The 26,524-nt window shown below is 34.4% G+C and overlaps 5 protein-coding genes and 1 pseudogene across 10 annotated transcripts; 1 reads left to right on the top strand and 5 right to left on the bottom strand.

The window, feature by feature from the left end:
* Positions 1–1,085: 1,085 nt before the first annotated feature.
* LOC123208344 (tropinone reductase homolog At2g29170-like) lies at positions 1,086–2,430 on the bottom strand. Of its 2 annotated transcripts, none has more exons than XM_044625796.1 (5): positions 2,261–2,430; positions 1,904–2,111; positions 1,620–1,836; positions 1,425–1,531; positions 1,086–1,339 (listed from the first exon to the last, which is right to left on the bottom strand). In XM_044625796.1, the coding sequence occupies exons 1-5, from the start codon at positions 2,335–2,337 to the stop codon at positions 1,166–1,168; spliced, it is 783 nt and encodes a 260-aa protein (XP_044481731.1). In that variant the 5' UTR covers positions 2,338–2,430; the 3' UTR covers positions 1,086–1,165. The 2 variants fall into 2 exon arrangements, with proteins under 2 accessions (XP_044481731.1, XP_044481732.1); XM_044625797.1 differs by having other exon boundaries at positions 1,904–2,129; positions 2,259–2,314.
* A 3,185-nt stretch (positions 2,431–5,615) lies between these two features.
* Positions 5,616–7,057, bottom strand: LOC123208343 (tropinone reductase homolog At2g29170-like). Of its 2 annotated transcripts, none has more exons than XM_044625794.1 (5): positions 6,840–7,057; positions 6,545–6,752; positions 6,257–6,473; positions 6,062–6,168; positions 5,616–5,972 (listed from the first exon to the last, which is right to left on the bottom strand). In XM_044625794.1, exons 1-5 carry the CDS (start codon positions 6,914–6,916, stop codon positions 5,799–5,801), a joined length of 783 nt encoding a protein of 260 aa, XP_044481729.1. In that variant the 5' UTR covers positions 6,917–7,057; the 3' UTR covers positions 5,616–5,798. The 2 variants fall into 2 exon arrangements, with proteins under 2 accessions (XP_044481729.1, XP_044481730.1); XM_044625795.1 differs by having other exon boundaries at positions 6,823–6,893.
* A 929-nt stretch (positions 7,058–7,986) lies between these two features.
* LOC123208342 lies at positions 7,987–9,471 on the bottom strand (annotated as a pseudogene).
* Positions 9,472–10,479: 1,008 nt separating this feature from the next.
* LOC123208612 (transcriptional regulator TAC1-like) lies at positions 10,480–11,031 on the top strand. The gene has a single exon (XM_044626141.1). It carries the CDS (start codon positions 10,480–10,482, stop codon positions 11,029–11,031), a length of 552 nt encoding a protein of 183 aa, XP_044482076.1.
* Positions 11,032–14,520: 3,489 nt separating this feature from the next.
* On the bottom strand, positions 14,521–17,257 carry LOC123208337 (protein PLASTID TRANSCRIPTIONALLY ACTIVE 16, chloroplastic). Its single transcript, XM_044625790.1, has 5 exons — positions 16,630–17,257; positions 15,692–16,141; positions 15,504–15,572; positions 15,357–15,415; positions 14,521–15,250 (listed from the first exon to the last, which is right to left on the bottom strand). Exons 1-5 carry the CDS (start codon positions 17,065–17,067, stop codon positions 14,716–14,718), a joined length of 1,551 nt encoding a protein of 516 aa, XP_044481725.1. The 5' UTR covers positions 17,068–17,257; the 3' UTR covers positions 14,521–14,715.
* A 2,710-nt stretch (positions 17,258–19,967) lies between these two features.
* Positions 19,968–25,833, bottom strand: LOC123208368 (serine/arginine repetitive matrix protein 1). 4 transcript variants are annotated; one of them, XM_044625833.1, is made up of 13 exons: positions 25,672–25,833; positions 25,454–25,543; positions 24,985–25,107; positions 24,560–24,727; positions 24,386–24,472; positions 24,107–24,246; positions 23,004–23,051; positions 22,867–22,923; positions 21,677–22,627; positions 21,409–21,597; positions 21,158–21,307; positions 20,900–21,043; positions 19,968–20,787 (listed from the first exon to the last, which is right to left on the bottom strand). In XM_044625833.1, the coding sequence occupies exons 1-13, from the start codon at positions 25,690–25,692 to the stop codon at positions 20,154–20,156; spliced, it is 2,802 nt and encodes a 933-aa protein (XP_044481768.1). In that variant the 5' UTR covers positions 25,693–25,833; the 3' UTR covers positions 19,968–20,153. The 4 variants fall into 4 exon arrangements, with proteins under 4 accessions (XP_044481768.1, XP_044481769.1, XP_044481770.1 ...); XM_044625834.1 differs by having other exon boundaries at positions 21,677–22,624; XM_044625835.1 differs by lacking the exons at positions 25,454–25,543; positions 25,672–25,833 and having other exon boundaries at positions 24,386–24,474; positions 24,561–24,727.
* Positions 25,834–26,524: the final 691 nt, after the last annotated feature.

The following is a 26,524-nucleotide window of genomic DNA, read 5'->3' as shown; positions in this document are numbered from 1 at the left end:
ATCATCACTTAATTTCAGTCTCTAGACGGCAAATCCTATCTATGCATTATATGTTTCAGAGAATTTTTTTATGCGATTTTTCATCACCAGTCTATATATGCAATTTACAACCTAGTGCAAGACATACTAGAATAATAACGTTTAAAATTTGAATATTATTTGGTGTGTTGAGGGTTTTAACCTGGTTTGACTTGATGGTCTACGATATAACTATTTGCTTAAATATATTATTTACATTGAATATGATTTTCTAGACTGGTATCTAGTGCTTCTCGATGAGTTTTCTCTTAGATAATCTTTTATATTTATAAATCTATTAAAAAGAAATTATATTCAAATTACAATAATTTAGGATTTTTGATCTGGTTCTAACAATATGTTACTGTTTCAAATGAACTAAAAATAAATAGTAACAATGTTAAAACTGTCCCATTTAAGAAGGTGCAGATGTCTTCATATTACTGTTATAGGCGTGAAATAAAAGAATATTTATAGAAGTTTTATGACAAATCCCATGTTAGTAGACGTTTACTTACTATCTTAAGCTGGAGAGTTTACTCATGTTCATTTTTAGATACTAAATTGGAAAAAATTAAAATACCACCAACTCACTAAATACCGACTGGTCATTGGTCTTGACCCAATTTCGGTCTGGTTTTTAAACGAATGATACATGATTAATTAAGATGAAGAATTTTAGAGGCTGTTGCCATGAGTTTAGAACTTCAAAGAAACTTGAGTCTCCAAGAAAAATAATAAAAACTATCTATTGGGTGTATGAAAATACAATATTTCCCATGCTTTTCTTCGTAAAGGAAGAAATTTTCTAGAATTTATTATTTGAAGTTTGAACTGGTAAGATCTCTGCCAATCAAGGCCAATTGAGGCAACAAATCATGAGCAAAATAATGGAGATGTGTTAAAGTTAGGCTCTGCCAAATATAAAGCTCTATCTCATGAATTAGAGTTATCAAGATTATACTAATATTCATTATGTGATTCTAACAAATCATTCAAATATTTTCTAATTTCAACATATTACCAATAAAACTTTTTTTATATATAATTTTCAATACTAAAAATATAGCAATTCATCTTCTATCTTCTTTATTTCCAAATTTCTTTTTGAACCAAGTCCCAAGGCTCATTTATTAATTTTTGAAAATTAGAAGCCATTGACTGTAAAACCTCCATCAACGCAAATAGTTTGACCAGTTATGTAAGAGGCAGCAGGTAGGCAAAGGAATGCGACCAAAGCAGGCACCTCCTCCGGCTGCCCAACGCGTCCCATTGGAGTTCGACATTCCACTGACTTCAAGATTTTCTCATCATTCAGATACTGCAAGCAAACCAACTTAATTAATATCAAATAAACTTAATCTTGTTTCTTAATTATCAAAACAAGATGGAGTATTAATTCTTACAGGTTCAGTAAGGGGAGTCCAAATATACCAAGGTGCAACAGAATTAATCCTTATCTTGTCTTTTGCCCATTCACATGCTAAAGTTTTTGCAAGTTGATTCATGGCTCCTGCAACTCATCGATCCCTCATGAATCATATAACTGCAGTATACATGCATATATATTCATTGTCGTTAACTGTAAATTCGGGAGTTACCTTTTGTCATTGCATATATTGATCCACCGTCTACTGATACTACGCCACAAACAGAAGACATCAAGATGATACTTGCCGCTCCTGAAGCTTTCAGAAGAGGATGAGCAAGTTGGCAAAAGTGATAAGCAGACTCTAAATTTGTATTCATGATGAATGAGAAATCCTCAGCTTTATACTCTTCAGTCGGTTTGCGTATGTTTGTCCCAACATTGTTTATCTACAGTCAAATAACTAACTCATTCACCTTCAACAAGATTGAGTAAATTAAAACTGAATATACTTACAAGGATGTTGAGTTTGCCATTAAATAGAGAAGAAACGCGTTTCATCAGATTTTCCCGTTGTGGTGGAGATGTCACATCACAAACGGAACCACTCACATTGAAACCTTTGATTTCCCACTCACGTATGCTTTCCATAAGCTCTGATTCATTCCTAGAGCATGTATACACAGTAGCCTCCAGCTCTGCAAATTCTTCAACAACAGCTCGCCTGAAGATTGATATAGAGGATATGTTATATATAGCTCTGATAATATATATAATTATATAATTAACTTAATTAAATCTAAACCCTGTCATTTAATTAAGTCCAACAATATTCACAATTATAACAACCAATTCCTTGATGTGAAGAGTTACCCGATTCCTTTGGTTCCTCCGGTGACAAGAGCAGTCATGCCTTGAAGACTCCATCTGTTGAGGCCTGCCCCAGCCATTCTCTAGAGGAATTCTATTGCTTGTAGACGTGCTTAGCTTTGGTTTGCGGACTGATAGACGTAAACTAAAGCTGATAACTTCACTATTTCAACAGGTTGAAGGAAATTTGTCGTCTTATCTTCCACTTGGATTAAGCTCCACCACAAAAAGGAAATTTGTCTTATCTTCAACTTGGATTAAGCCCCATCACAGAAAATTCAGGGAAATTGAAATTTTTAGTCTTATTTTAATTTGTGTATATATAAATATCACTTATTTGAAAACTTAAACAAATATATCATAACAGTAATTTATCTTCTCAAAATACTCTTTTTGAAATTACTCATACAGAGATTCTTTCTTTTTCTCTGTAATTTTTTTTATCTTTTTTTTTCAACTTTCAAATGAGAAAGAAATTAAACCCCAATTACTAGGATGATCAAAGAAGATTATTTGATAGGATTTAACTGGAAAAAATGATGGGTTAGTGTTTAATTAGAAAAAAATTTACTAATTATAATTGGAAAAAAATTTAACCGGAAAAAATTTACTAATTATAATTGGAAGAACTGTGTACAAGTGTAGTTAGGCAAGACATTAAATTCTTCTTGTATTTTTAAACCTTGTAGATTTTTATTTTTTTTCCAAATCGCGCTGATAGGAGCCAATGCTTAACATAAAGTCGGCATGAAAGGAGAGAAAGGAAGTGAGGGAGAAAAAATGGAGAAGAGTGAGAGGGAAATTATGGGTAAGACTGAGAATGGTGGTTTAGCAACAGAATAGACTGAGATCAATCAATGGAACCCTAGAGCTGGATATGAAAGCTGATAGTAATGACTTCGAATCTTGTAAGAGATTGAGAGAATTGGTCCAAGAATTGCTAGGAGATTAAGATGAAATGGAGTTTAACTAATTGTTTAAATTAGGTTAACCTATAAATCATGATTGGATCGAGCTCAATCCAAGCTATTCCTCTTATGAATTGCAAGTCGATTTCAACTAGTTCAACTTAAATTTAAACCTATTTATTACAAAATTTGAAATTTGATTATGAAAAAAATATTTAAGAAAAAATAATAAACTCATCATTAAAATTTTAATTATTCGGTCAGTGCATTTTGATTTGTTAAAATTTGTATTATACTATTTTGCCACTATTAATAGGTGCATAATTAAATTGCAAAACATTGCTTAATGTTGTTAAGGACTTAGGGTGTACAATAACCAAAAACGTAATTATACTATAATATTTTATATGCGATTGGATTGAGTAATTTTTTATTATCAAAATTGAAATATTATTTGGAAGATTACTGAATACAAAGATTATTTGTTTTATTTAAATATTTTAGATATAATTATTTTAAAATATTTTTTTATTACTTGATATATTAATTGAGAATAAGGTTATTATTATTCTAAAAATTTATAAATAAAAATATAATAATAAATATAGATTATCCACATAATCTTTCTTTACTGCAAACCAAACGGCCCTCATTAGAAAGAATTATTCTTTGTCATGGGTGACCACCATGGGCACCACCGCCCATACTCCATTCGCTGTTTTCCTCTCTTAAATATATCGGTAATGGACAAAGCAAGCGGGTGGCCGTATAAATTATGGCATGAAGCCATGAACATTATTACCTTTACAGGGCCATACAAGTACAATAATAGTTTCTCTCTGCGATATCACAATTCGGCTGGTTATGGTATATTATTATATATTTATGATGTAGTAGTAGTGTAGATTAAATAATTTTAAAATAATAAAAAACTCATTAAAATTTTTAATCGTATATTATCGCATTGATTAGTAAATCCTCTTGTTAACTTACAATATTTTAAAGGCCAAAGGATTTATTGCGACTCAAAGACTATTTCTTATCCAAATTTTTATTCATTAATTTTTAAAAATCTTTTTACTCATCTATGAGCTTTTAAATCGATTAATTTTAAAGATAAATTATTATTTTATTAATAATATTAAAAATAAATTAAAATTTAATCCCTTTTTTCTCCATAAACTCTAAAAACTAATACTTTTTTCCTAAATCAGGTTTTGAAAAATATTATTTTTCCCTTTTAAGGTTTTTTTCATTCTCCAACGGTCTCCCCTTTCTCTTCCTTTGATGATCACTCTCTTTTCATTGTCTTTCCAATTTTGAAGTAAATTCCCTAAAACCTTTATATAATTAAATATTATTCCTGTAGAGTCCTTCAAACAGTGCAAGGGGTTAATAAATCTTCAAAGGTATTGCCAACACTCCTCTTACAAAAGAAAAAAAACATGGTAAGGTTTAAAACCCATCAATGTTTTAATTTTCTCAAATCCTAATTTTGTCAAAACCCCAATATTCTAAAACCTACTAGAAGATTACAGCAATGAAGAAAAACCTCACATTAATAAAACCTAATATTCTAAAGCCTAATAGAAGATTACAATATCAAAACCCTACTTTTATCAAAATCCTAATATTTTAAAACCTAACAGAAGACTAAAAAAGGAGTTAAGTTATAACAAAAAATAACTAGATACTTCCTAGAAAAATATAGGTTTAGATGAGGTGTCTTACTAGATACAAACGATATAAACTTTTTTTTAAATAGAATAAAAATGGTTTTGAATCTAGTGAGAGATCGAAAGAATTGGTTTAAGTTTGTGATAAGATCTTGAAAAGTAAGATGCAATAGAATGCGACTCATTTTTATAAACAAGTCTAACCCATAATTCCTTATCAGATCAAGCTCAATTAAAGCTATTTTAAGATGAGTTACAAGTTGATCATGTGCTAGCCCTATTTATTACAATTTCTAAGAGGGAATAATAAACTGGCTGGTCATTGAAATTTGTATTTTTCAATTAAAGCATTTTGAATTGTTTTTTGGCATGGGTGACCACTACGGCCACCTCAGCCCATACTCCGTTCTCTTTTTTCCTCTCTTAAATATATATATTCGCCATGGACAAAGCAAGTGGGCGGCCGAATAAATCATAGCATCAACATTATTACCTTGTAAATACAATAATAGTTTCTCTATCCGATGTCATATGATATGTCGGCCGGCTATGGTAGTTTATTATATATTTCTGATACGTTAGTATCTTCTTGAAAGATTTTAAAGCGATAAAAAATAAATAATTATCATTTTTAAATTTGATTCATATATTAATCCAATAATTCCATGGCGTTAGGTTAGACCAATTATGCATGTATTAATGAAGATGAAGAAATTCAGAGACTGTTGTGATGAGTTTAGAACTTTAAGGAAACTTGTGTCTCCAAGAAAGATATAAGAAATATTGGGTGCATTAAAATAAAATATTTCCCATGCTTTTCTTCATAAATGAAGAAATTTTCCAGTAGCGAAAGCTAGATTTATTGTTTCAAGTCTGAACCAAGTTCCAAGGCTCATTTATTAACTATTCCACGACATAGCCCGACTTCGGCTGTTTGTTATTACTGTGGAAAGAAAACTAGAAGCCATTGACTGTAAAGCCTCCATCAACGCAAATAGTTTGACCGGTTATGTAAGAGGCTGCAGGTAGGCAAAGGAATGCTACCAAAGCAGACACCTCCTTCGGCTCCCCAGTGCGTCCCATTGGAGTTCGAGATTCTATTGCCTTCAAGAATTCCTCATCACTCAGATACTACATGCAACCAAACCAACTTAATTAATATCAAACCAAGTTAATTAATCTTGTTTCTTATCAAATCAAGATGGAGTATTAATTCTTACAGGTACAGTTAGGGGAGTCCAGATAAACCAAGGTGCAACAGAATTAATCCTTATCTTGTCTTTTGCCCATTCACATGCTAAATTTTTTGCAAGTTGATTCATGGCTCCTGCAACTCATCGATCCCTCATGAATCGTATACATGCAGTGTACATACATATATATTCATTGTTGTTAACTGTAAATTCAGGAGTTACCTTTTGTAATGGAATATATTGATCCAACGTTTACTGATACTACGCCACAAACAGAAGACATCAAGATAATACTTGCCGCTCCTGAAGCTTTCAAAAGAGGATGAGCAAGTTGACAAAAGTGATAAGCAGACTCTAAATTTGTAGTCATGATGAATGAGAATTCCTCAGCTTTATACTCTTCAGTTGGTTTGATTATATTTGTCCCAACATTGTTTATCTACAAACAGTCACATAACAAATTCATTCACCTTGAACATGATTGAGTAAACTAAAACTGAATATACTTACAAGGATGTTGAGTTTGCCATTAAAAAGAGAAGAGACATGTTTCATCAGATTTTCTCGTTCTGGTGGAGATGTCACATCACAAACTGAACCACTCACTTTGAAACCTTTGATTTCCCACTCATGTATGCATTCCTTGAGCTCTGATTCATTCCTGGAGCATGTATGCACAGTGGCCCCTAGCTCTGCAAATTCTTCAACAACAGCACGCCTGAAGATTGATTAAATCTTAACCCTGTCATTTAAGTTTAACAATATTCACAATTATAACAACCGATTACTTGATGTGAAGAGTTACCCGATTCCTTTGGTTCCTCCGGTGACAAGAGCAGTCATGCCTTGAAGACTCCATCTGTTGAGGCCTGCCTCACCCATTCTCTCTATTGCTTGTAGACGTACTTAGCTTAGGCTTGCAGACTGATATTTATAAACTGAAGCTGATAACTCACTATTTTAAGTCAACCCATGGGGAAAGCAAGTGGCTCGCTCGCACATTATTTTAGAGATTCTCATTTAGTATAGCTGACTATGTTAATCATAAACAATCAATCTGTAATTATTTTATGATATTCATCTTCTTGTGAATAGGCAACGACCTTAAACAATTACAATGTATTGATGATGTTTGGAGTGGATGCACTCGTTCATACTGAATACTTGCATCCTGAATTTTAATAAGAATATTTCTCTAAAACTTTGTTTCTTACTCCACGGCACAACAGAATTTTTTGTTTAGAAAGCTAAATTTAGAAGGTGTGACGTTGAAACTGATAAGTAGAGCCAAAAACAGAGAACTCATGATCGGTCTTCAATGGCGGCGTCGTGTTTTTAAAACGTGGATAAGATCCAATTTGATTAAGATTACTTGTCAAACAAAAACATCCTAAATACCACGATAAATGTAGAAAAATGAAGCCAAAGATCAAAGCTACTACCTTGTGGCAGAGTTAATGAAGTTTTTTCAACCAAGGCTGGGGCCAATGATTATTTTGATATAATATAAAATCAGTTCGCTTACAGCAGGTTCATTGTACACCAAAAATTTCAATTATTGATTTCCCCCTGTTTATTTTATAGAACAACAAAAGAAAGAGATGCAGAAAGAAGGCACCGTCTTCATGCTGGCTATCTATGGATCAGAGGCAAAGAGTTTCCACATACTATTCACTCTTCTAAAACTAGGGGTCAACTGTTTACACAGTCAAAATTCCTCTTCAAAGTTAATTTGTGGATACAACTCTAAATAACGACTAACGAATAACAAGTAAGTATTATCCTAAATAAAATAATTAAGTTCAGAAATAAGCAACTTATCTTCTTATAATGAGATACAAGGATCATATTTGTCATGATTCCAACAATCACTTGATATTTAATGAATATTCTTTATTATTAAGGAATCATCAATCAATAATTGTAATTGAAGTGTCGTTATAGTCTTACAATTTTAGAACTACCGTAACATTCATCACATTATTAAATACTGCAGTATTATGAAAGAAATTTAATTCTGCCACTACATATACAAACATTGAGTTTGGAAAGAGAGCATCTAAAAATTAGCTATAGAGACATTCAATGGCTCACAAGATAAGCATATATAGGGGATATACGGATGGCTCGATGAAGTCTCTGTAAAGCTAGATATTACAGGGTTGTTGGATGGAACAATTAGCACTTAGATTCCAGGGTAGAAGAGGCCATTGACTGTAAATCCTCCATCAACACAAAGAGTCTGCCCTGTCACGTATGAGGCTGCAGGTAAGCATAGGAATGCTACCAAGGAAGAAACCTCCCTTGGCTCCCCACTGCGTCCCATTGGAGTGCGAGCAGCTACCTCCTTCATGAAATTCTCATCAGAGAAACACTGCAAGCAGTAAAAATAAGGAAAGAATTAATGCCATCGAAATTCAGTATTAACAAATAAATATGGATGGTGTGTCAAATGATTCTTACATGTTCTGTCAGGGGAGTTCTAATGAGCCAAGGTGCAACAGAATTAACCCTTATATTGTCCCTTGCCCACTCACAAGCCAAATTCTTAGCAAGTTGATTGAAGGCTCCTGCACATAAATGGACAATATATTATGGCCTCTCACAATCCGTGATTGAGCTTGCAAAACGGTCAAATATGATTAGGGAAAGTACCTTTTGTAGCAGAGTATAAAACATCTCCACTTACTGATACCAATCCACAGACTGAAGACATAAAAATAATACTTGCTGCCCCAGAAGCTTTCAACAGGGGATGTGCAAGTTGAGATAAGTGGTAAGCAGACTCGAAATTGGTTGTCATGATAAATGAGAAATCTTCAGCAGTGTGCTGTAACATTGTCTTTCCTGTGTGTGTCCCGACATTGTGAATCTGGATTCACATATTTTGCCATAAAATATGCAAAAATCAGGAAACCACTCAACAAATAACACACCATAAGTAAACAAACTTTGGACTACATACGAAATCATATCTTAAAATAATGAATTAGAAAGTGAAGAGGACATACAAGGATGTTGAGTTTGCCATTAAATAGAGAGGAGACTTGTTTCATTAACTTCTCTCACTCTGGTCGAGATGATACATCACACTGAACCACTGACATTGAAACCTTTATTTTCCCATTCACGTATGCATTCATTAAGCTCCGCTTCATTCCTGGAACATGTATGGACAACTGCACCTAGCTCTGCAAATTCCTCCACAACAGCATGCCTGATGACAAGAGAAACAGAATGATCATTAACATGTATCAGAGGCGAAGAGAGGAAAACTGAGAGAAAAGGGAAAATATATATGCAAGAACCCGAGGCCTTTGGTTCCACCAGTGACGAGTGCAGTCTTTCCCTGAAGACTCCATCTGTTGCACCCACCATAACTATTTGCCTGACTCATTCTCTCTAGCTCTCCGTATTGCTATATTGGGATTGGATTTTGAGGATTAGTTATATATGAATGGTAATCAAATCACTTCTCAGCCACTGGTTATTTGCAGAATATGCGAATCCCAGTGCCAAAAGTAATAGTGGAGAATGACTGCCATTAAAGACAAATGAGAATGTTCAACCGTGTCGCTGCAATCATGAAACTATTTCTCATATACCAATACGTGGACAGTAGAAATTCATGGATTCAATCATAGATTGATTAATCCCATGATGAAGATAGATTTCTTCTAATGGAAGATAATCGAACTAAAGAACATAATTCTTTTTCTACAGATCAATCACCAAATGGCCAATTACTTGATACATATATTTATTTAATTTTCCTCTACATTCTACATTCTACATTCTACATTCTACATTCTACATTCTACAGAAAGTCATGTATACGCAAAAATTAATTGTTGGTATACATGACTTTCATCTACATTCAAAACAAACTTTGATTTTAACTAACAACTCCTAATAATTAATTTTGATTAAGGAGTAATAAGAACTTGGAAAATTATTTGGGGGTGTATTATAACGTCAGCAGTACGTACACACATGATAGAATAATAAAATTATATATATGAATAATAATATTTATTATTATTTGAACAATTAATCCGGTCAAAAGGAAGGGAATGAGCTGGTGGAGAGAATGCCCTGTTAGCTATTTCATCTGTTACCACTCTTGCTGGAATGACCGGTCGTACTGAATGCCTAAGTACTGTTCTTGTTCGAGAGTCAACTGTGATGTAATTGAATCACCAAGCACTAGTGCTCTTTGATCAAAAATTGTTGAAATTTTTTTTGAATGGACATAAAGTTAATTTATAAGGCAACTTTTTGTCTTTTGGCTAAGTTGAATTTGTCTAATCTTACAAGTTCCAGTTCATCTCTTAAGAAGAGACAGGAAGCGAAAGCAGGCCCTAATTAACCCTTTTAATATAACATCACCACTAACTTCCAGTTGACCATCTCTCTCTCTCTCTCTTTCTCTCTCTCTTGCTCTAATGGACACTCATGATCAGCCTACACCAGAAAATCCAGGGAAGGAGACTTCAGATGAACAAGCTGCTGCTGATGGTGCAAGTCCAGTTAGGTCTTATGACTGCACCTTTTGCAAGAGAGGCTTCTCTAACGCCCAAGCACTCGGCGGCCACATGAATATTCACCGAAAAGACAAAGCTAAGATCAAGCAAACTTCCCCCTCAAACAATCAATTGGACATCTCCAAGATTAACCGACCTTCTTATAATTTTACACAGCCACCACCATCAAAGGAAGCTATGGTTCCTACTCAAGAGAGAAGTAATTCGAAACGATCTTGGATTCTTGGTGAAGAAAATGATGCCACGTCTAACACTGACAAAAACCATCTTAGAGAAATTCGACAACTACCTTTGTTTGCTGAAAGGCCGCTGAGTAGCAGCCAAGCTCACGAAAACACTGAAATTGTTTTGCCATCATCGAGCTCATCGGATTCGGAGTTGGACCTTGAACTCAGACTGGGACATGAGCCTCAGGACTCCGCATCAGCAACAGCTACCAAAAAGTTCTTCTGAATTCGAATATGATAAGCACCATGGTCTCTCTTGTTCTTTTTTTTTTTTCTCCGATAAAACTACAAATATACACTTTTGAGTATAATCAGATAAATGATATATCATCATGTGATTAAGTGATTTTAAATGAATGATAAAAGAATACTCAATCACATAATGACATATTATCGAAATATCCAATTATATACTCAAAAGTTTACGCATAGCATTGCTATTTTTTTTTTTGGGGATGATTGTGCTATATTTTCATTTTTATCAGCTAACTTATGAAGTTAATCAAATTGTTTTTGTTACTTAATTACTTAAGCATGAGTTCCTCTCAGAACTAATCTGCAATTTAATTAAGTTATTTTCATTGTTAGTTTTTTGTTGTATTTTGTGTTCCTTTGTTGAGTGGATTGTTGGGATAATAGAACTCAAAGATTTGGTCAAGAATTCTGTGCCGACTCCTCATGTACTTAGTGGAAGAAATTTGATGTCAGGACAAAGTTCTTAGCTGTAGTGAGGAACGACTGTAATCAATCAGGTCTCTCAGCTAATTTATATCATCCATATGAACATCTAGAAAGAAAACAAATTTCCTTTTAATATTAGGGTTTACATGTTATTATATACACTACTGCTTCTGAAAACACACTCTACTATTGTAACCCTAAACCCTAGACAGATCAAAATCTAGCAAGTTTACAGGAAGTCTAAGCTATATAATACATTTTTAGAGCTTCATTAGTGGACTATGATCTCCCTTTGCATGGATTCTGAAATTCTTTAGTAAAGTAGGCGCTGGCTGCCCCTTGACATTCCTGTGAATTTTATCTGGAACTCGGGCACACTGTCTTCATTTCGAGAAATCATATGCATGCACGCAAAATTACTAATAGACTATGTACTTTATTCATATATTCATAACATTGCTCAGACTATTATTTATATATGGCCCCTTTTTTCCCTTTTTTGTTCTTCAGTCTGCTTTCGATGACTAAAGGATCGAGGCCTCCTGAAGTATAAGTGTCAGATTAAAAGGTTTTATCTTTTGAATTCTGATCACAACTAGGTTTCCTAAGCATTTATAATTGGCATTGAACAAGGAATTTTATAATGGTAATCACTTTGCTTAGTAGATAACCATGTATAAGGAATCAAAATTGGATTAATCGAACTGAATTCATCCTTGCAAATTTATTGGGTGACAAGCCTTTTAATTCAGAGCGAACTTACATATAAATTTATAGCATCACTTGTTAAGCTTTCACGCTCATTTCTTGTATTGAACTTTTTCTTTCTTCTTCTACTCAATGAGGATTACATTAACGTTTATATAAAAGCTTATCTATAAATTATGGTAGTATAATATTTTTATTTATTGATTTAATGGTGATTATTAACCTTATTCTCACTAGAGATGCCTCTTGACATAGTAAAGGTAGATATGTGATATTTAGAACTACATTCTGCATGGGGATTAAGATCTTACTGACTGAAGATGAATCAGAGAAGGGGAAACTCATTCGGGGTTCCATGTCATGAATGTCTAAATTCAAAGATGGAACTATAATTTCCTGCATTGCTGAGGTTAAATTTTATATCGTATCACGCTGAATGCTTTCAAAGAACCAATAGAACTGTTCAATACATATAGAATTCCTCTTTGTTAAATGTGGTTAAAATTTCAGTCAAATTTTTCGTATCCAAAACAATGAAATTATCTCTATATGTTTATCGGCAACAATAAATAAAGAGTTCATTTTAAAACTTCCCTGGAGAGTACTTTTAGTTATAGACAAAAGCTCCATTGCAGATGGGTGGGAAGAGAAAGTAATGTCTATCCAGAAAAAAATCGAAATAGTTATACATATTCTACCTCTACGTAGGGGGACTCATAGACATGAATGTTATATATTTCTTGAAGACTCGCCGGGATGATCATTTCACAGTGGCAGGAAAACACACTTCCATGGTTACGAAGAACAAGAAGAATCAATCATTGTGATGGCTGAAGCATGTAGAACGTTATATATACTATATACATATATATATATATAAAGCCATTAATTATACTTGGGAGATTATGTTGTTTCGATCGACTCATGCCCCATATACACAGATATGCATGAGAGGAGGCAAGTTTAAGATGCCAATTTTATTCTTGAAATGAAGACAGAAAGTGTATTGCTTAATTAGCTGCCTGAATGCTAGTACGAGGGACTCTTCAAAATGAGTTGCTTGTATCCAACTTTGACAAGAAATAAAGAAATCATGCCGCAGAAAATATATATTGTCTGTATAACTTTTTTATAATGTAATCAGGAATATCCTGGACCTGACTTACACTTCCAGTTTACTTATCAACGAACTAATCCCTTGAGGTTTATAGTCTAAATTATTTTAAGGATCAAATTTTCATACTAATTGCAGTTCTATTATCTTTTTATTGTCCTTCATTCATTATGTGCCACTGCTATTTCCTTAGAATAATAGAAACGCAACCCATTTCTGTGTTTTCAAAAACGTTTAGGAGGTATTTCAAAAATATTAAAAAAAATTTGAAGCAAGTTCATTAAAATTGATTTCATGGTTTTTTTTCTTTTTTATAATTTTGAATCCTAACTCTGATTTCGTCTCATCTTCTTTCTATTATCTGAAGCTTCTTTTCCCTTTAGCATATTAAAACTCATCTTCTTTCAATTGTCGGCAAATGTTTGAAAAAATCAATTTTAATGTAAACTGTTTGTTTATTTAATTGTTAGTTTATAAATCAAATAGATTAAGTACTAACCTAATTATTGCTAAAAAGTTGTTCAAAATTTGGGTATTCTTAAAAAATATATAAACATTTATATTTTTCATATTTATACATTTCTCCATATTTTTTATCTTATATTTTCAAAAAAATCTATTTCATCGTTCATTTTCATGTTTCTGTTTTCGTTATACATAGGCTTTTCAATTAGTATAAATTCTATTTTGGGTTTGACACTGTCCCAGAATCCAGCAAATTAGAAATACGAAGATATGATTTCAAAATGTAAACCGTGACCAAAATGTAAAATATTTGTCGGTGGTCTTGGTATCTTCTTCAAATTAAGGGTAGTATTCCACTTGACTTGAGGCTGAAATTTTCAAATATTTTTATCCAAAATGTAGACATTTGTTGGTTTCTTTAGCTTTCATTTTAATCAATTTTCTCACCTAATTCTCTGTCAAATGTCATGACTCTGTGTATATTTATTGTTTATCATATTCCTTGTATCGTTGTTCTCCGTATTATCCTGGTTGTCAACTTGTTCTTCTTGTTCTTATTATCTCTGCCCCTTTCAACTTGACTTTCACACAAAAATTGTAACCCCTTCATTTGCTCTTTTTTTAAAGCTCACCCCAGATTTGGGCATTGCTAATTTTATTCCCTTTTCAAAACAGTTTAAACTAGTAGCCGCCATTTGTGCATAAATTCTCACTGTATTATACTGTTGATGCATCTAGATTCATGCCTGCTTGCAAATGAAAGAGAGCTTTGTTAAGCTTAGAATTGTATCCTTCACTTAGAAAAAGAAGTCCCGGCCTTAAACCAGTACAAGTTTTGTGATTATAACACTCATAAAACTGTTCATTGGCAACAATGTTACAAATATTAAACAGCATTTGGATGAAAGAAGTCCTGCAAAATATGTTCAGTCATGAATTGTCTCAGTCATCATCAATGTATATTGTTTCTTGCTGAAACAACCCACCAAACAGCTTCCTCACTTCAGGCTCAGACTCAGTCTGCTTCCCCTTAGGCTTTGGTTCCTGCTTCAGCTTTGAAACAGAAGGCTTTGGTGTAATCTGTTTGACGACAGCTTTCTTGGGTGGCAGCGTCCTGGCCTTCGTCTGTCCCCTTACAGTAGCAATCTGTACTTTAGGTATTTCACTGGACTTTTGGACGGCATTTGTGATCTGGGAACTAAATTTATCCCAAGAAAATCCTAAGCGAATGTCTTTTGCTTTACTCAAGAGGCTTTCCACTGAGGCCCCTGCAGCCTCTGCCTTCTCTTGGGCATCTTCGGCTAAACTCAATGCTCGTGCCTCTTGATCTGAAAGCTTTTTCACCTCTTCTTCAAGCTTCTTTGCTGCCTCAGCTGCTTCACGAGCTTTCTCTGCAGCTACTCGTGCCTCCTCCTCAGCTCTTGCTTTTGCAAGAGCTTCTGCATATACTGCTCTTCTTCCATCCTCAGGAATGGCACTAAAAAGGTAACATTTGCGTTAGGTCATGTACCTGTTCCTTTTCAAACTACAAAAAGTAAAGGCTTGGCATGCATTTCTAGGCAAACAATAGAACCACAACCAACCTGAAAAGTTCATCTACAGGCCTTGCTGGGGCTGATGGATTTGTAAAAATTTTGACCACCTAAATAAGAAAGATACTAAACGTTCAGCCATTTATATATAAGCTTTCTTTTATGGTTCCCAGGCTTCATAAAAATCGATCAATGTACCTTATTTTCTGCTACTGCCGTGTTAGAGAAAACATTTGCCACCACTGATGCTATTTGGGCCTTTGCTACCTGATCATAATTTTCAGGAACAGAAGACAGAATAAACATTAAGAGGAAAGAAAATTTACTTCTGCAATGATTCTAAAAACAAAAAATGAAACAGATAATAACCGCATACATTACATTACTTTGTAGTCGTTTGCAGCAGTGCTTCCTTCAGCTGACACAACAACATTATATGAACTCTCAGGTGAAAAGTCTTCAGTCAAACTTGTCTTGATGAACGTATAGCTAACATCTGTTTCAATTACTTTTTGCAAAAACTCAGGTATGGTCAATGGCTGATTTCGTGCTAATAGATTGTTAAAGAATGAAGAAATGCCATCCAAAACATTGTAAGTTGATGTCCCTTTTGTTTCATCATAGATGATAGCCACATGGCCAACTCCAGCCAACTGAGCGGCTTTGATTACTTGCAAAGCATCTGAAACAGAGACCTCAGTGGTAGCACCATTTTCAGCAGGACCAATCGTCACCACGACTTTGCTAGCGTTTCCAATTGCTCTGGCAATTGATTCTGAATCTTGGAAGGTAGATTCAACAGCATTGAGACGCTTGGATTCTTCATTTGATATGATCTGCATTGATTATGCGGTGGAAGCAGGAAAAATCAATCTAAAGCTTTTCCTGATTTAATCAAGTAACCATCATGCCCTTTTTAAGCCTCCATGAACATTTTCCCACATCACAATTCTAGTTTATACGCAGAATCAAAAAATTGAGGTCGCCCTACGACATTCCCCAAAATTTATTTGTTGAAAATAACAATAATATTACACAGCCTAATCACTGACTTACAACTAAAAGATGGATAAAGTTTGGACAACGCGCCCCCGCGCCCCCCCTTTTCCATAAAAAGGGGAAAAAAGCCTTCAACTCCTTGTTCAGAAATTTCCGCAATCTGACATGTCAAATTATTTGTTGAACTGGTTCTACTAGAATGCAGCACTTGGAGCTCTATAATTATAAATTTATCCTGATATCTACCATTTCTTATAACAATTTACTATAATTGTTCATCCAACAGACATGAAAACCCACATTTTATGCAGTTTGCGAAGCTAACCTTGTACTTAGCAGCAAGACGAGCCAAGTCCTGAGCAGCACCAAGGTCGGGCACACCAGCCCGAACACTGAAACCTTCACGCAACAACGTTTGGGCGATGCGAACACCAACCAGTCCAGTTGCACCTGCCACGAACACAGTGCCAGGGTCCTTTCTTCTAGAATTACCAAATGACAGCCCACCTCCGGAGTTGCTCACAACAGGGATCAAAGACTTTACATCTGGTACCTTGCCAAAATTGAAATTAAAAGGACTCGAATTCCCTGGATCACCACTTTCACTTTCCTCTGAACTGTCATCTTTTGGTTTGCCAAATTGAAATGATGAGAGAGGTCCACCTCTTTTGGCAAACACTCTGAGTGTTGGGTTCTTGAGAGTGAGCCTTGGATGGGGTGAGGTGGTGAGAAGAAATGAATTGGATGTAAGTGTTGGAGCCATCAATGGATTAAGAGAGAAATTATTAACAAAGGAGAGAAGATGTATGTACACAAGAGTCTGTTAATGTTCATTCATGTGACAGTTGAGTTTGTTGTCTGATACGAATATTATCTGGATGTGGAGGTGAGGGAATCCTAGCAAATGGTATTAAGCCACGTAGTCATAGATTATCTACTGAAGAAAATTAGACACCAGACGATTTTTGTAGAGGAAGTTTGATGAGACAAAAGATATTGAATTCAATTGTACGGTACAGAAATAAAGAGAAAATATAAGATTTTGTTACCACTTGTTTCAAGTTTGATTGGTCCACAGAATCCATTACAGCACACTTTGCGGGAATTTTTCCCTAAAATAATACAATTATATGTCGCAACTTTCACTATATAAATATATATATATATATATATATATATATATATATATATATATATATTAGGTTTATATAATTACATGATTAATTAATTTTAAATTAAAAATAAAATAATATTTAATCATATATTAATATATATATATATAAATATGTATTTATTTATATAATCAAAATGAGTTTACATAGAATTGCTATTCTTAGTATGGTGCACTTATGCACAAATTTTATTACATTCATCCATCGCAGTTTGGCATTTAAAACATAATTTTTTACCCCTACATAATATAAATAATATTTTTTTATCCAAAATTAAATTTTTGTTAGCAAAAATAAGATTTAAACTGAAATTATAATTCTAACCCTAATATTTCATTTTTTCTAAATTATTGTGCAACATGAAATTAACAAAAATTAAATAATGGTGTTAATAATACATAATCATATGTAAGAGGAAACATAATTTTTGAAATATTATCGGTGTTAAGGAAAATTTTAAAAGGGCTTTTGAAATTAAAAAAGTTCAGAGTGTTTTGTGAAATTTTAAACATTTAGCATGCCCTAAGTAATTTTAGAAGTAATAGTTACACCCAAAAAATTGAATAGGACAATATAGATCAAGGTTAGATGTCATATTAAAAATTATAAAGCTCATAATAATATTCTAAAAATAGATAGAGTGAAAATAATAATTTTCCCTTGAAAATTTTAAAAATTGACATTTACATCCTAATATGTAGTTTACAATGCAATCTGAAAAACGTGTTATTTTAATATTTTAAAACTCAAAAGTGACACTGGTAAGATTGTGACAACAATAAAAAAGCAACACCAACTTTAAAGGTTTCAAAAAGGTTGCAAAGACTAATTTGTAAATTTTCAAAACTTGTTAAATTGACATATTTAAACTGTTCGAATATGTGAAACAGTTATTTTTTATTTTTTTAGTTAATTGATAATGAAATCATCATTTTACCCTTGAAACTACTGGTGTTTTTTTTTTTTTTTTAAATTAATTTTAAGTGAGAAGATATTATTTATACCAAAAGTGTTTCTCAAGTCATATTCCCAGAAGAAATTTCATTCAAATGTATTACAAGGTGTGAATTAATCATCAAGCATCAAATTATCCATCCATTCCAATTTCTAAAAGTAAACCCTATCACTGAAATCTGAAAGTAAATATTCTGGGACAAGCACCGGAGACATGCATTTCTAAGATCCACTGGCTGCCCAAACCCACAACTAAAACGGCTATGTCCCAGCTTTTAGTACCCAAATGCATTTAAAGAGAACTCCCACAAACAGTACAATAATATATCAATAAATCTACACGTACTCATTTTCTATATACAAATATATATATATATATATATATATATATATATATTATCATATGATTGGATAATTTTAAATTAAAAATAAAATAACACTTAATAATATGATGATATATATAAATGTATATATATCTACATATTCAATGTAAATACGCATAATAATGCTCATAATATATAGAACAATTCCACTTATATTTGACGTCAAACAAAATGCACCCCAAATATATAAATATATAACCCATGAAAATAACCTCTGCTATAATACCCTCCAAGTGCACATAAATTTTCGGTGCTGGAACGTCCTGCTCATTGTCTTCCCATGTCAAAGTAACCTAATATTACCATGACATGATTCACATGCCAACAAGAAAAGATAATTTGTGCTAACATTAACAAGAAAAGGTCAAAATAACCTATGAGGAACTTTCCCTGCTAACCGAAGTGCATATGAAAATCTTTGCACAAACCAAAGTTGACCACGGCCAGTAGCTCAGAACTAAACTGAAGACAAGCTCCTCTAATATGCTATAAGATTACCATGTACAGCATAATATTATTCATGCATTCAGCATGGCACCCGATAAAGTGCACAGACCTTACAGCTGATATCAACATCAGGACAGAACAAGTCGGAAAACTACAGCACCATGGAGAATTTTAGAAAATAAAGTCCTAGGATCAACTCTCAAACTGCCATCCATAGAGATTAAACTAAAATGGTGAGAGAGCAGCTCTCATAAAAATACAAAAATGATTCACTTATAGGCACTGAGATTTCTTCGAAAACACCCTTAGAAGGATGAGGGTACATCACCTGAATTGATGTCCTGAATGTAGATCTGCATATGATCTGCTCAACCAGGTCGTCTAGTTGACAAAAAATTCATCTATCAATTGACCAGAAAGCTGATTTAGATTCAGTCTCATATTACAGGATCAAGCAAACCTACAGACCGCACCAAATTTCTAACAGTAGCACACCTCAGACTCAGATTTCTCATCAAATAGGATATTGATACTAACATTTTTTCTAACCACCGAAAAAGTCACAAGGCACTAATCAAGACATCGAGATGCCTTTCCCTTCATATCCAAACAACAGATAAAATCCCACAAAATAATAAAATCAATTCCCAACTAAGGGAAGACAACCATTACCAGAAAAATTAGCAGCAAAGTCTGCAGAGTTGCACTCAAGAGAATAGCTCAGGAAATCCTCATTTATCCAATTCAACTGCCAGCAGTAAACACAGACTACATTAAACAGTTACCAAAATAAAAATACTCCCATTCAAAACATAAGTAAGCTAGAAAATAAAGATACTGGTCACCAAGATTTAAATGACAAAGTAACATCTAATGTCCCAAGACAAATATATTTAGCGACTGCTGATCTTCTTTGCTTTGATGGATTCTAAGGCCTTATTTCGTAACTCAATTTCAAGCCTTTTCTGTTCAGATTCTGTTGCTTCATCTTCACTTGGATGAGACACCCTTTTAGGAACATGTTCTCCATCTGAACCATCAGCATCATTATGATTTTTCAATTTGAGCTTCTCTGCACGTCGCTCTTCCTTCCTACGACGCTTCTCATCACGCCTTCGACGCTTTTCCTCTTTTCTTAATTTCTTTTCTTCCTTTCTCCTCCTCTTAGCCTGCTTCCTCTCAGTTTCAGAATCATAACTGTAGTCATCATCTGAAGCCACTTCTTTTCTCTCATATTTATGCTTTCTCTTTTCCTTATTATCGTTTCTATGTTTGTAACTTTCCTCAGAACCAGAATCAACAGTATCACTCCGGTTTCCATGATCAACTTTTTCAATGACCATTGTCACATTTTCTGATTTATGTCGTTGATCACTGTCCTTGCCATTCCTTGAACGAGAGTGGTTTCTCTCATCAGATCTTCTACTTTCTCCAGGGTATGATGATTGACGCCTCTCAGCAGGCAAGATTGGTGACTTTTCTTGATCAACAGTTACAGGATGAGCACTCCTCCCAGAGGATTTTTCACTGCCAGGAATTTATTAAAATATCAGATAGCGTGCCTAAAATATAGTTTGTGTATAAGTAATAATGTCTGACCAAATAAGCAAGATATATTGTACAGCAGAGACACATCTACCTCCTTAAATCCTGGTTTTTCTTCTTCAAATCCATCTTATCAGGTTGGCTCCCAGATTCAGGAGGGTGACAATCTGGTGCAACTGTGTCTGGAGAATAATCTTCCTTCTGCATAGATCTATGTGATGACACAGATTTATGATCCCTGTCCTCACCCCACATGAATGAATGAAGTAGAATTCAGCATTATCAGAAAACTTAAAATTTCCACATGATAACAAGGAGAGAAGTCATTAGTTATCAGAAAATGAGAACATACCTAGTCTGATTGGCACCTTTTCGCTCCTTGCTTGTATCTGGACCACCCTGGCGAAGTTTATCTCTTGGTTTTTGTGGAGGACTCAAGTTGCTATCATCAATCCTCGCAAGCCTGGCCTGCCTCACAGGGCTATCACATGGACTAAATGACCTTTAAAAAATCAGCCAACAATGTAAAAACACATATCAACAAAATGAGGAAGAATTAAACAATAAAGACGTAATAGATAATATAAAAACTGATGTAAATACCTCCTATCTTCACTAGTTCTCCTTTTCCTTGGTGCATGTAGAGGGGATTCTGACACAGCCGGAGACCTCTCTGGTGAAGGTGAAATAGCTGACCTCTTACGTAAATCATTCTGGTCCTTTAAATCTCTAAGTGGTGACCTCAAAGAGCTGGAATGTCGATGCACAGCAGGAGACAAACTCTCACGAGTTCTGTATGACATTTTGCAACTACATCAGATATTTGACATGCAAAGCTTCATTAATGCATCAGCTAAGCAAAGGAACATACCTAAATTTCTCTCTAGGAGATTGCACGGGTGATCTCTTATACTCACTGGGAGATTTCCTCTTAACCGGAGATAGATCCCTACGCCGTGTAGGAGATGGAGAACTTGATTCATAGGGTGAAGGAGACCTATGATGGGATGGAGTATGTGGTCTCATGCGAGCAGGAACAAGTGAACTTTTTTGCATGAGAGATGTAGATTGGCGTTGTGGAGTCAAAGGAGATCTTTGATACCGTTGTTGCACAGGAGAGAGTGAAGTATGATGAACAGGCGAAGGCGACCTACAACGCACAGGCGAAGGGGTCCTATGATGCACCAGAGAAAGGCCACGTCGCACAGGTGAAAGAGATTCACGTTCCATGGGTGAAGGTGATCTACGATGTCGAATTGGTAAAGGTGATCTACGACGCCGAATTGGTGAAGGTGACCTACGACGCCGAATTGGTGAAGGTGACCTACGACACCGAACAGGTGACGGTGACCTACGACGTCGAACAGGTGATGGTGACCTACGATGCCAAACAGGTGATGGTGACCTTCGGCGACGAACAGGTGATGGTGACCCACGGCGCCGAATAGGTGATGGTGACCTACGACGTCGAACAGGTGATGGTGACCTATGGCGCCGCACAGGTGATGGCGACCTACGGCGTCGAACAACAGGAGATGGTGATCTACGATGTCGAGCAAGAGATGGTGATCCATGAAGCATAGGTGAGGGTGAATTACGTCTACGTCGTAAGGGCGAAGGTGATCTGCGAAGCGACCGTGACCTAGATCTTCGCCTTAAATAAGATGATCTTCGTCTAGGAGAGCGGGATAACGGAGGTGAATGTCTCCTACGGGGTGTAATTGATCGTCTTCTCAAAGAGTGGTGCACCCTATCAGCAGAAATAGAGCGCCTTCGTGCTTCAGGTGATCTAGACACACTCCTTGACTTACGCCTGCCACTGCTGTGTATCAAATCAGAAGCTACAGTTTAGAAGATTTTCATATATGTATAAAAGAAGATCCAAGTTAAAAAACTTAAAGCACTGATTACATACACATATTAGGAACACAAAACAAACATCGTACTAATCCAAATTAACTAAATATTGAGCTTAGAAAGACTATGACACAAAACAAACATGGTACTGCTCAAAATTAACTGATTATAGGTTTACTGCTGGGCATGAAAATATAACCATACTCTGAATAACTTCTGGAATTGGAATGAGACTTGCTGAATGACCTGGAAGGTGAACCTCTGCACAATAAACAAAAACATTATGAATGCAAGATAATGAGATCAGACGACTGACCACACATGATAGTTAATATAATTACCGATGAGGTGAAGGAGAATGACCAGCCGACTGAGGAGACTTAGGAACCCTGGAGGGAATTGGTATAGCATTATTCTTTAAAAAACAACACAGTAATACTAGAATGATAAAAGTTATTTACAGATAAGTACAGCCTAAAGGCACAACTGAAAAGAGAAATAATACCCCAAGACTTGTCCAGCTACTAAAGTGCAGTAAGTAAATGCTCCTACTTGAAGCAATTTTCATATAAAAGATTTCTATCATGAAGAAACGTAATGTTGGAACTATTCTGGCAATTTTTCAACAGATTGACACAGTTTTGTAAAATCTAAAATCATCCCCCACCCAGCAGCACAAAAGCACCAGCACAAATATATCAATCTAGACATACACGCAAAAGCACTCCAACTACAAATAATGCCTGAAACATAGGATAACCATTTTATATCCACCCCCAACTGACTCGTACAATGTTGAACAAAAAAGAAACTCAAAATGGCACTCATAAGTGGGACACCGTATGATAGATTATTTCAGCATTTATCATATAAACTATTTCATTTCAAGAAATACATAAATCACCTCATATATTAACCAGTGAAAACATTCAGATTTTGATAGTTATAATGCACATATGCATGTGAAAGTAAGCACTTACATTAATTTGCCTTTTTAATGCAAAAGAAAAAAAATTCAATTTCCATATTACCAAACCTCAGATCTTTATACATGTAAGAAACTAAACCAAACCTGCATTTTCATTAAATAAATCAGCCAAACTATACCTAAAAAATACACAAAGGTCAAAGAATTGCAATGTTGATCAGCCAACAACATTTTTGGCACCTTTCACTTAAACTCTAGTTAGCTTAAATTGCAAAAGCAGTTTTCTTTTTATAATTTTTGTTCCTTCAAACTTCAAATTTGTCCGACATGTTTCAAACTATAAGCACCCATACAAGCACAAATCTTATATAATCTACCTTATGTTTCAAGATTGGATCAAATATATAAATATCGCATGGATGGCCATACAAGTGCCTATCTTGTTCTATAATGAATACAAAAAGAAGAAAAAATAGCAAATGTTATCACATTAGTGCAGCAACTATAAACTCATACCTGCTCCTTCCTCTCACACCATTCCTCTCACCAGGTCCTTTCCCATCCTCGGACCAGATACTCGAATCCTTTGCAAGCGTAGTCTTTGCGTTTGCATCCAAAGCATCAGCAGCAGCAGCCTTCATTTCAACTGCACCGTCCTACAGTAGTTTGAGGTAAAGGACATGAACCCAAATAATTGCAGAAGCTAGCTGAATGCCATGAGAAAGATAAATGGAAGTTAAAACCAAAAAACCAACTCTAGACACTGTAACTCCAGCATGAATAAATTATTATTACCATCTTCTTCAATCTCTCTTGGTCAAGTTCTCTACTTTCCTTCTCTTTCTTCTTCTGAATTTCATTTGCTATCCTATCTGCCTCCACCTGCAATGACCCATGACAAAATATTAGGAAGCAGCGACATTATGAGTACACATTTGGCTATATCTTGATTTCAAGGCGGAAATCAACCTTTTTTTTCCTTGTTTCTTCTTCCTTGGCATCCAAGAACTGTTGAGGAACTCCACTAGCATTCTTTTGCGCACTGAGGAGAAGTATCCAAAGCTCTTTCATAAACTTACCAGTATTTTTTTCCATGAAACCAGTAAGTGATATCTGGACCTCTTTCCCATTCACCTCCTGCAATAAAATAATGTAGAACAAGTCTCATCTCACTCATTTGATGTTAGGTTGACATGATGTTATGCCAAGTAAAATGGTGCATTCTGTTGTATTATTGGCCTAAAACAAAGGATTAAAGGAAGCAAGATCCATTACGAGATATACTTAACCACATAAGTACGATTTTATGGAAGAAATAAAACAAGATGACTGTCATTGATGAATATAAAAGAGACTATTTCAGAACCTAATATCCACTTAAAAATCATAATTACCTTTCCATCAAGAAGACCATAAATGAAGTTGATGAGAACTTCATCTTCAAAGCCAAGTAGCTCAGTAACCCTATTAGCAATCCATGGTCTAATAACATCCATCTTCACTTTTGCCATGTCCACCTAAAACCATATAATTTGCCCACATCGTCAACAAGCACACAAGCTACAATTATATGCAAAACTCGATTTTATTTTTGGTACCAAATAATTCAACTCTATACTACCATAATTCTCTGCGTTTCTTACCTTTCTTATGAAACAATAAAATAAAAACAAAGTGCCTTCCGCAAAAGCTTGTAAAACAATTACATAAACAACCCCTTCCCCCAATTCAAACTCTAACTACTTCCATTGTTTCGTAATCGATAAAAAAAAAGCATAATAAATCAAAATATACAAAAATACAATAAACGTGTATACATACTAACATATACACAATATAAGAAATTAGGAGAATCAAACGTACCAGATGGTCCAGTTCAGCCGCGAATTTCTGCGATTTCATGAGCTTCGCTTGCTTGTTCGAGAACCGCGTATCTTGATCAGCCGAGGTGCCCTAATTAAACACGAAAAACAAAATCGCAAACATATTACGTTATAGTGAAGAGATCTGGATCTCAACTTAAAACCACACTATTCAAGTGCTATACTATAGAAAATGTAATAAGAGGAATGAGGGTTTACCCTGAAGAACCCGCCCGACATTTTCTAGGGTTTTGGGGTGGAACCTGGAGACTGATAGGGTGCGTTGCCAGAGATGTTTAGGAAGAGAATATTTGCGAAGAAAGAAAAAAACAAATAACCAAAGAGATATTTCTGTAGTGCCCTAGAACGAAAAATGTTAAAGAATTAGGACCTTTAACAATTTCTTCTGGCGAATGACTATCTCCCACGCGAACTTTCATGGTGGGACAGTGGGCTGAAAGAATTGGATATTATTCCAGCCCGAAAGAAATCGATTTAACAAATTGAAACACTTAAAATGGGCTGATGAATTGGGCTGAAATAAGGGTGGACCTAGCTTTATTTTTTCAGATAATTTTTGGATGACCCTATTATTGGTCAATTTAACGTGACCGCATAATAAAAAGGCCAATCTAGTTATTCCCATTTAAGGTTCAATATATTTTCAAATTAATAAATATAATTTTTTTAAAAATTTAAATATCTATTTATTATTTAATTTTTGTTACATTTTTTCTATTAATGTAAAGAGGAAAAGGAGGTTAATAACAACATAAAATCAGTTAAAATCAAGTCAAACTTTTCACTCAATTAGGGTTATTGATAAAGATGATAACGTATTTGAGTGAATCATTATAAAAAACAATATTTAAAAATAGATAATACATTTTGTTAAAGTGTAACCCTAATATTTTAAACTTTGAAAAGATAATTATTAACCTTAAAATATGAAAATAAACCTTTTTTAAACTAAGGTGGATAAAATTATTAATTTTTAAAATTAAGATAAATTTTTATTTTTATTATTTAAATTAACAATAAAATTTTAATAAATTTTTTAAAAATTGCGGAT

Source organism: Mangifera indica, chromosome 2, assembly GCF_011075055.1.
Source record: "Mangifera indica cultivar Alphonso chromosome 2, CATAS_Mindica_2.1, whole genome shotgun sequence".
NCBI classification, from domain to species: domain Eukaryota; kingdom Viridiplantae; phylum Streptophyta; class Magnoliopsida; order Sapindales; family Anacardiaceae; genus Mangifera; species Mangifera indica.
This window is presented reverse-complemented; position numbering and strand designations above follow the sequence as displayed.

Coding starts and splice junctions, on each gene's coding strand:
- LOC123208344 (XM_044625796.1), bottom strand. CDS start 2,337: ATGGCTGGGGCAGGCCTCAACAGATGGAGTCTTCAAGGCATGACTGCT. Junction 1,837..1,903: donor ATGGCAAACTCAACATCCTT/GTAAGTATATTC, acceptor ATTTGACTGTAG/ATAAACAATGTTGGGACAAA. Junction 1,532..1,619: donor AATATATGCAATGACAAAAG/GTAACTCCCGAA, acceptor GATGAGTTGCAG/GAGCCATGAATCAACTTGCA.
- LOC123208343 (XM_044625794.1), bottom strand. CDS start 6,916: ATGGGTGAGGCAGGCCTCAACAGATGGAGTCTTCAAGGCATGACTGCT. Junction 6,169..6,256: donor AATATATTCCATTACAAAAG/GTAACTCCTGAA, acceptor GATGAGTTGCAG/GAGCCATGAATCAACTTGCA. Junction 5,973..6,061: donor GGACTCCCCTAACTGTACCT/GTAAGAATTAAT, acceptor GGTTGCATGTAG/TATCTGAGTGATGAGGAATT.
- LOC123208612 (XM_044626141.1), top strand. CDS start 10,480: ATGGACACTCATGATCAGCCTACACCAGAAAATCCAGGGAAGGAGACT.
- LOC123208337 (XM_044625790.1), bottom strand. CDS start 17,067: ATGGCTCCAACACTTACATCCAATTCATTTCTTCTCACCACCTCACCC. Junction 16,142..16,629: donor GTCTTGCTGCTAAGTACAAG/GTTAGCTTCGCA, acceptor TAATCAATGCAG/ATCATATCAAATGAAGAATC. Junction 15,573..15,691: donor CTGCTGCAAACGACTACAAA/GTAATGTAATGT, acceptor AATTATGATCAG/GTAGCAAAGGCCCAAATAGC.
- LOC123208368 (XM_044625833.1), bottom strand. CDS start 25,692: ATGTCGGGCGGGTTCTTCAGG. Junction 24,473..24,559: donor AAGAAACAAGGAAAAAAAAG/GTTGATTTCCGC, acceptor GGGTCATTGCAG/GTGGAGGCAGATAGGATAGC. Junction 22,628..22,866: donor AATTCCAGAAGTTATTCAGA/GTATGGTTATAT, acceptor TTTGATACACAG/CAGTGGCAGGCGTAAGTCAA.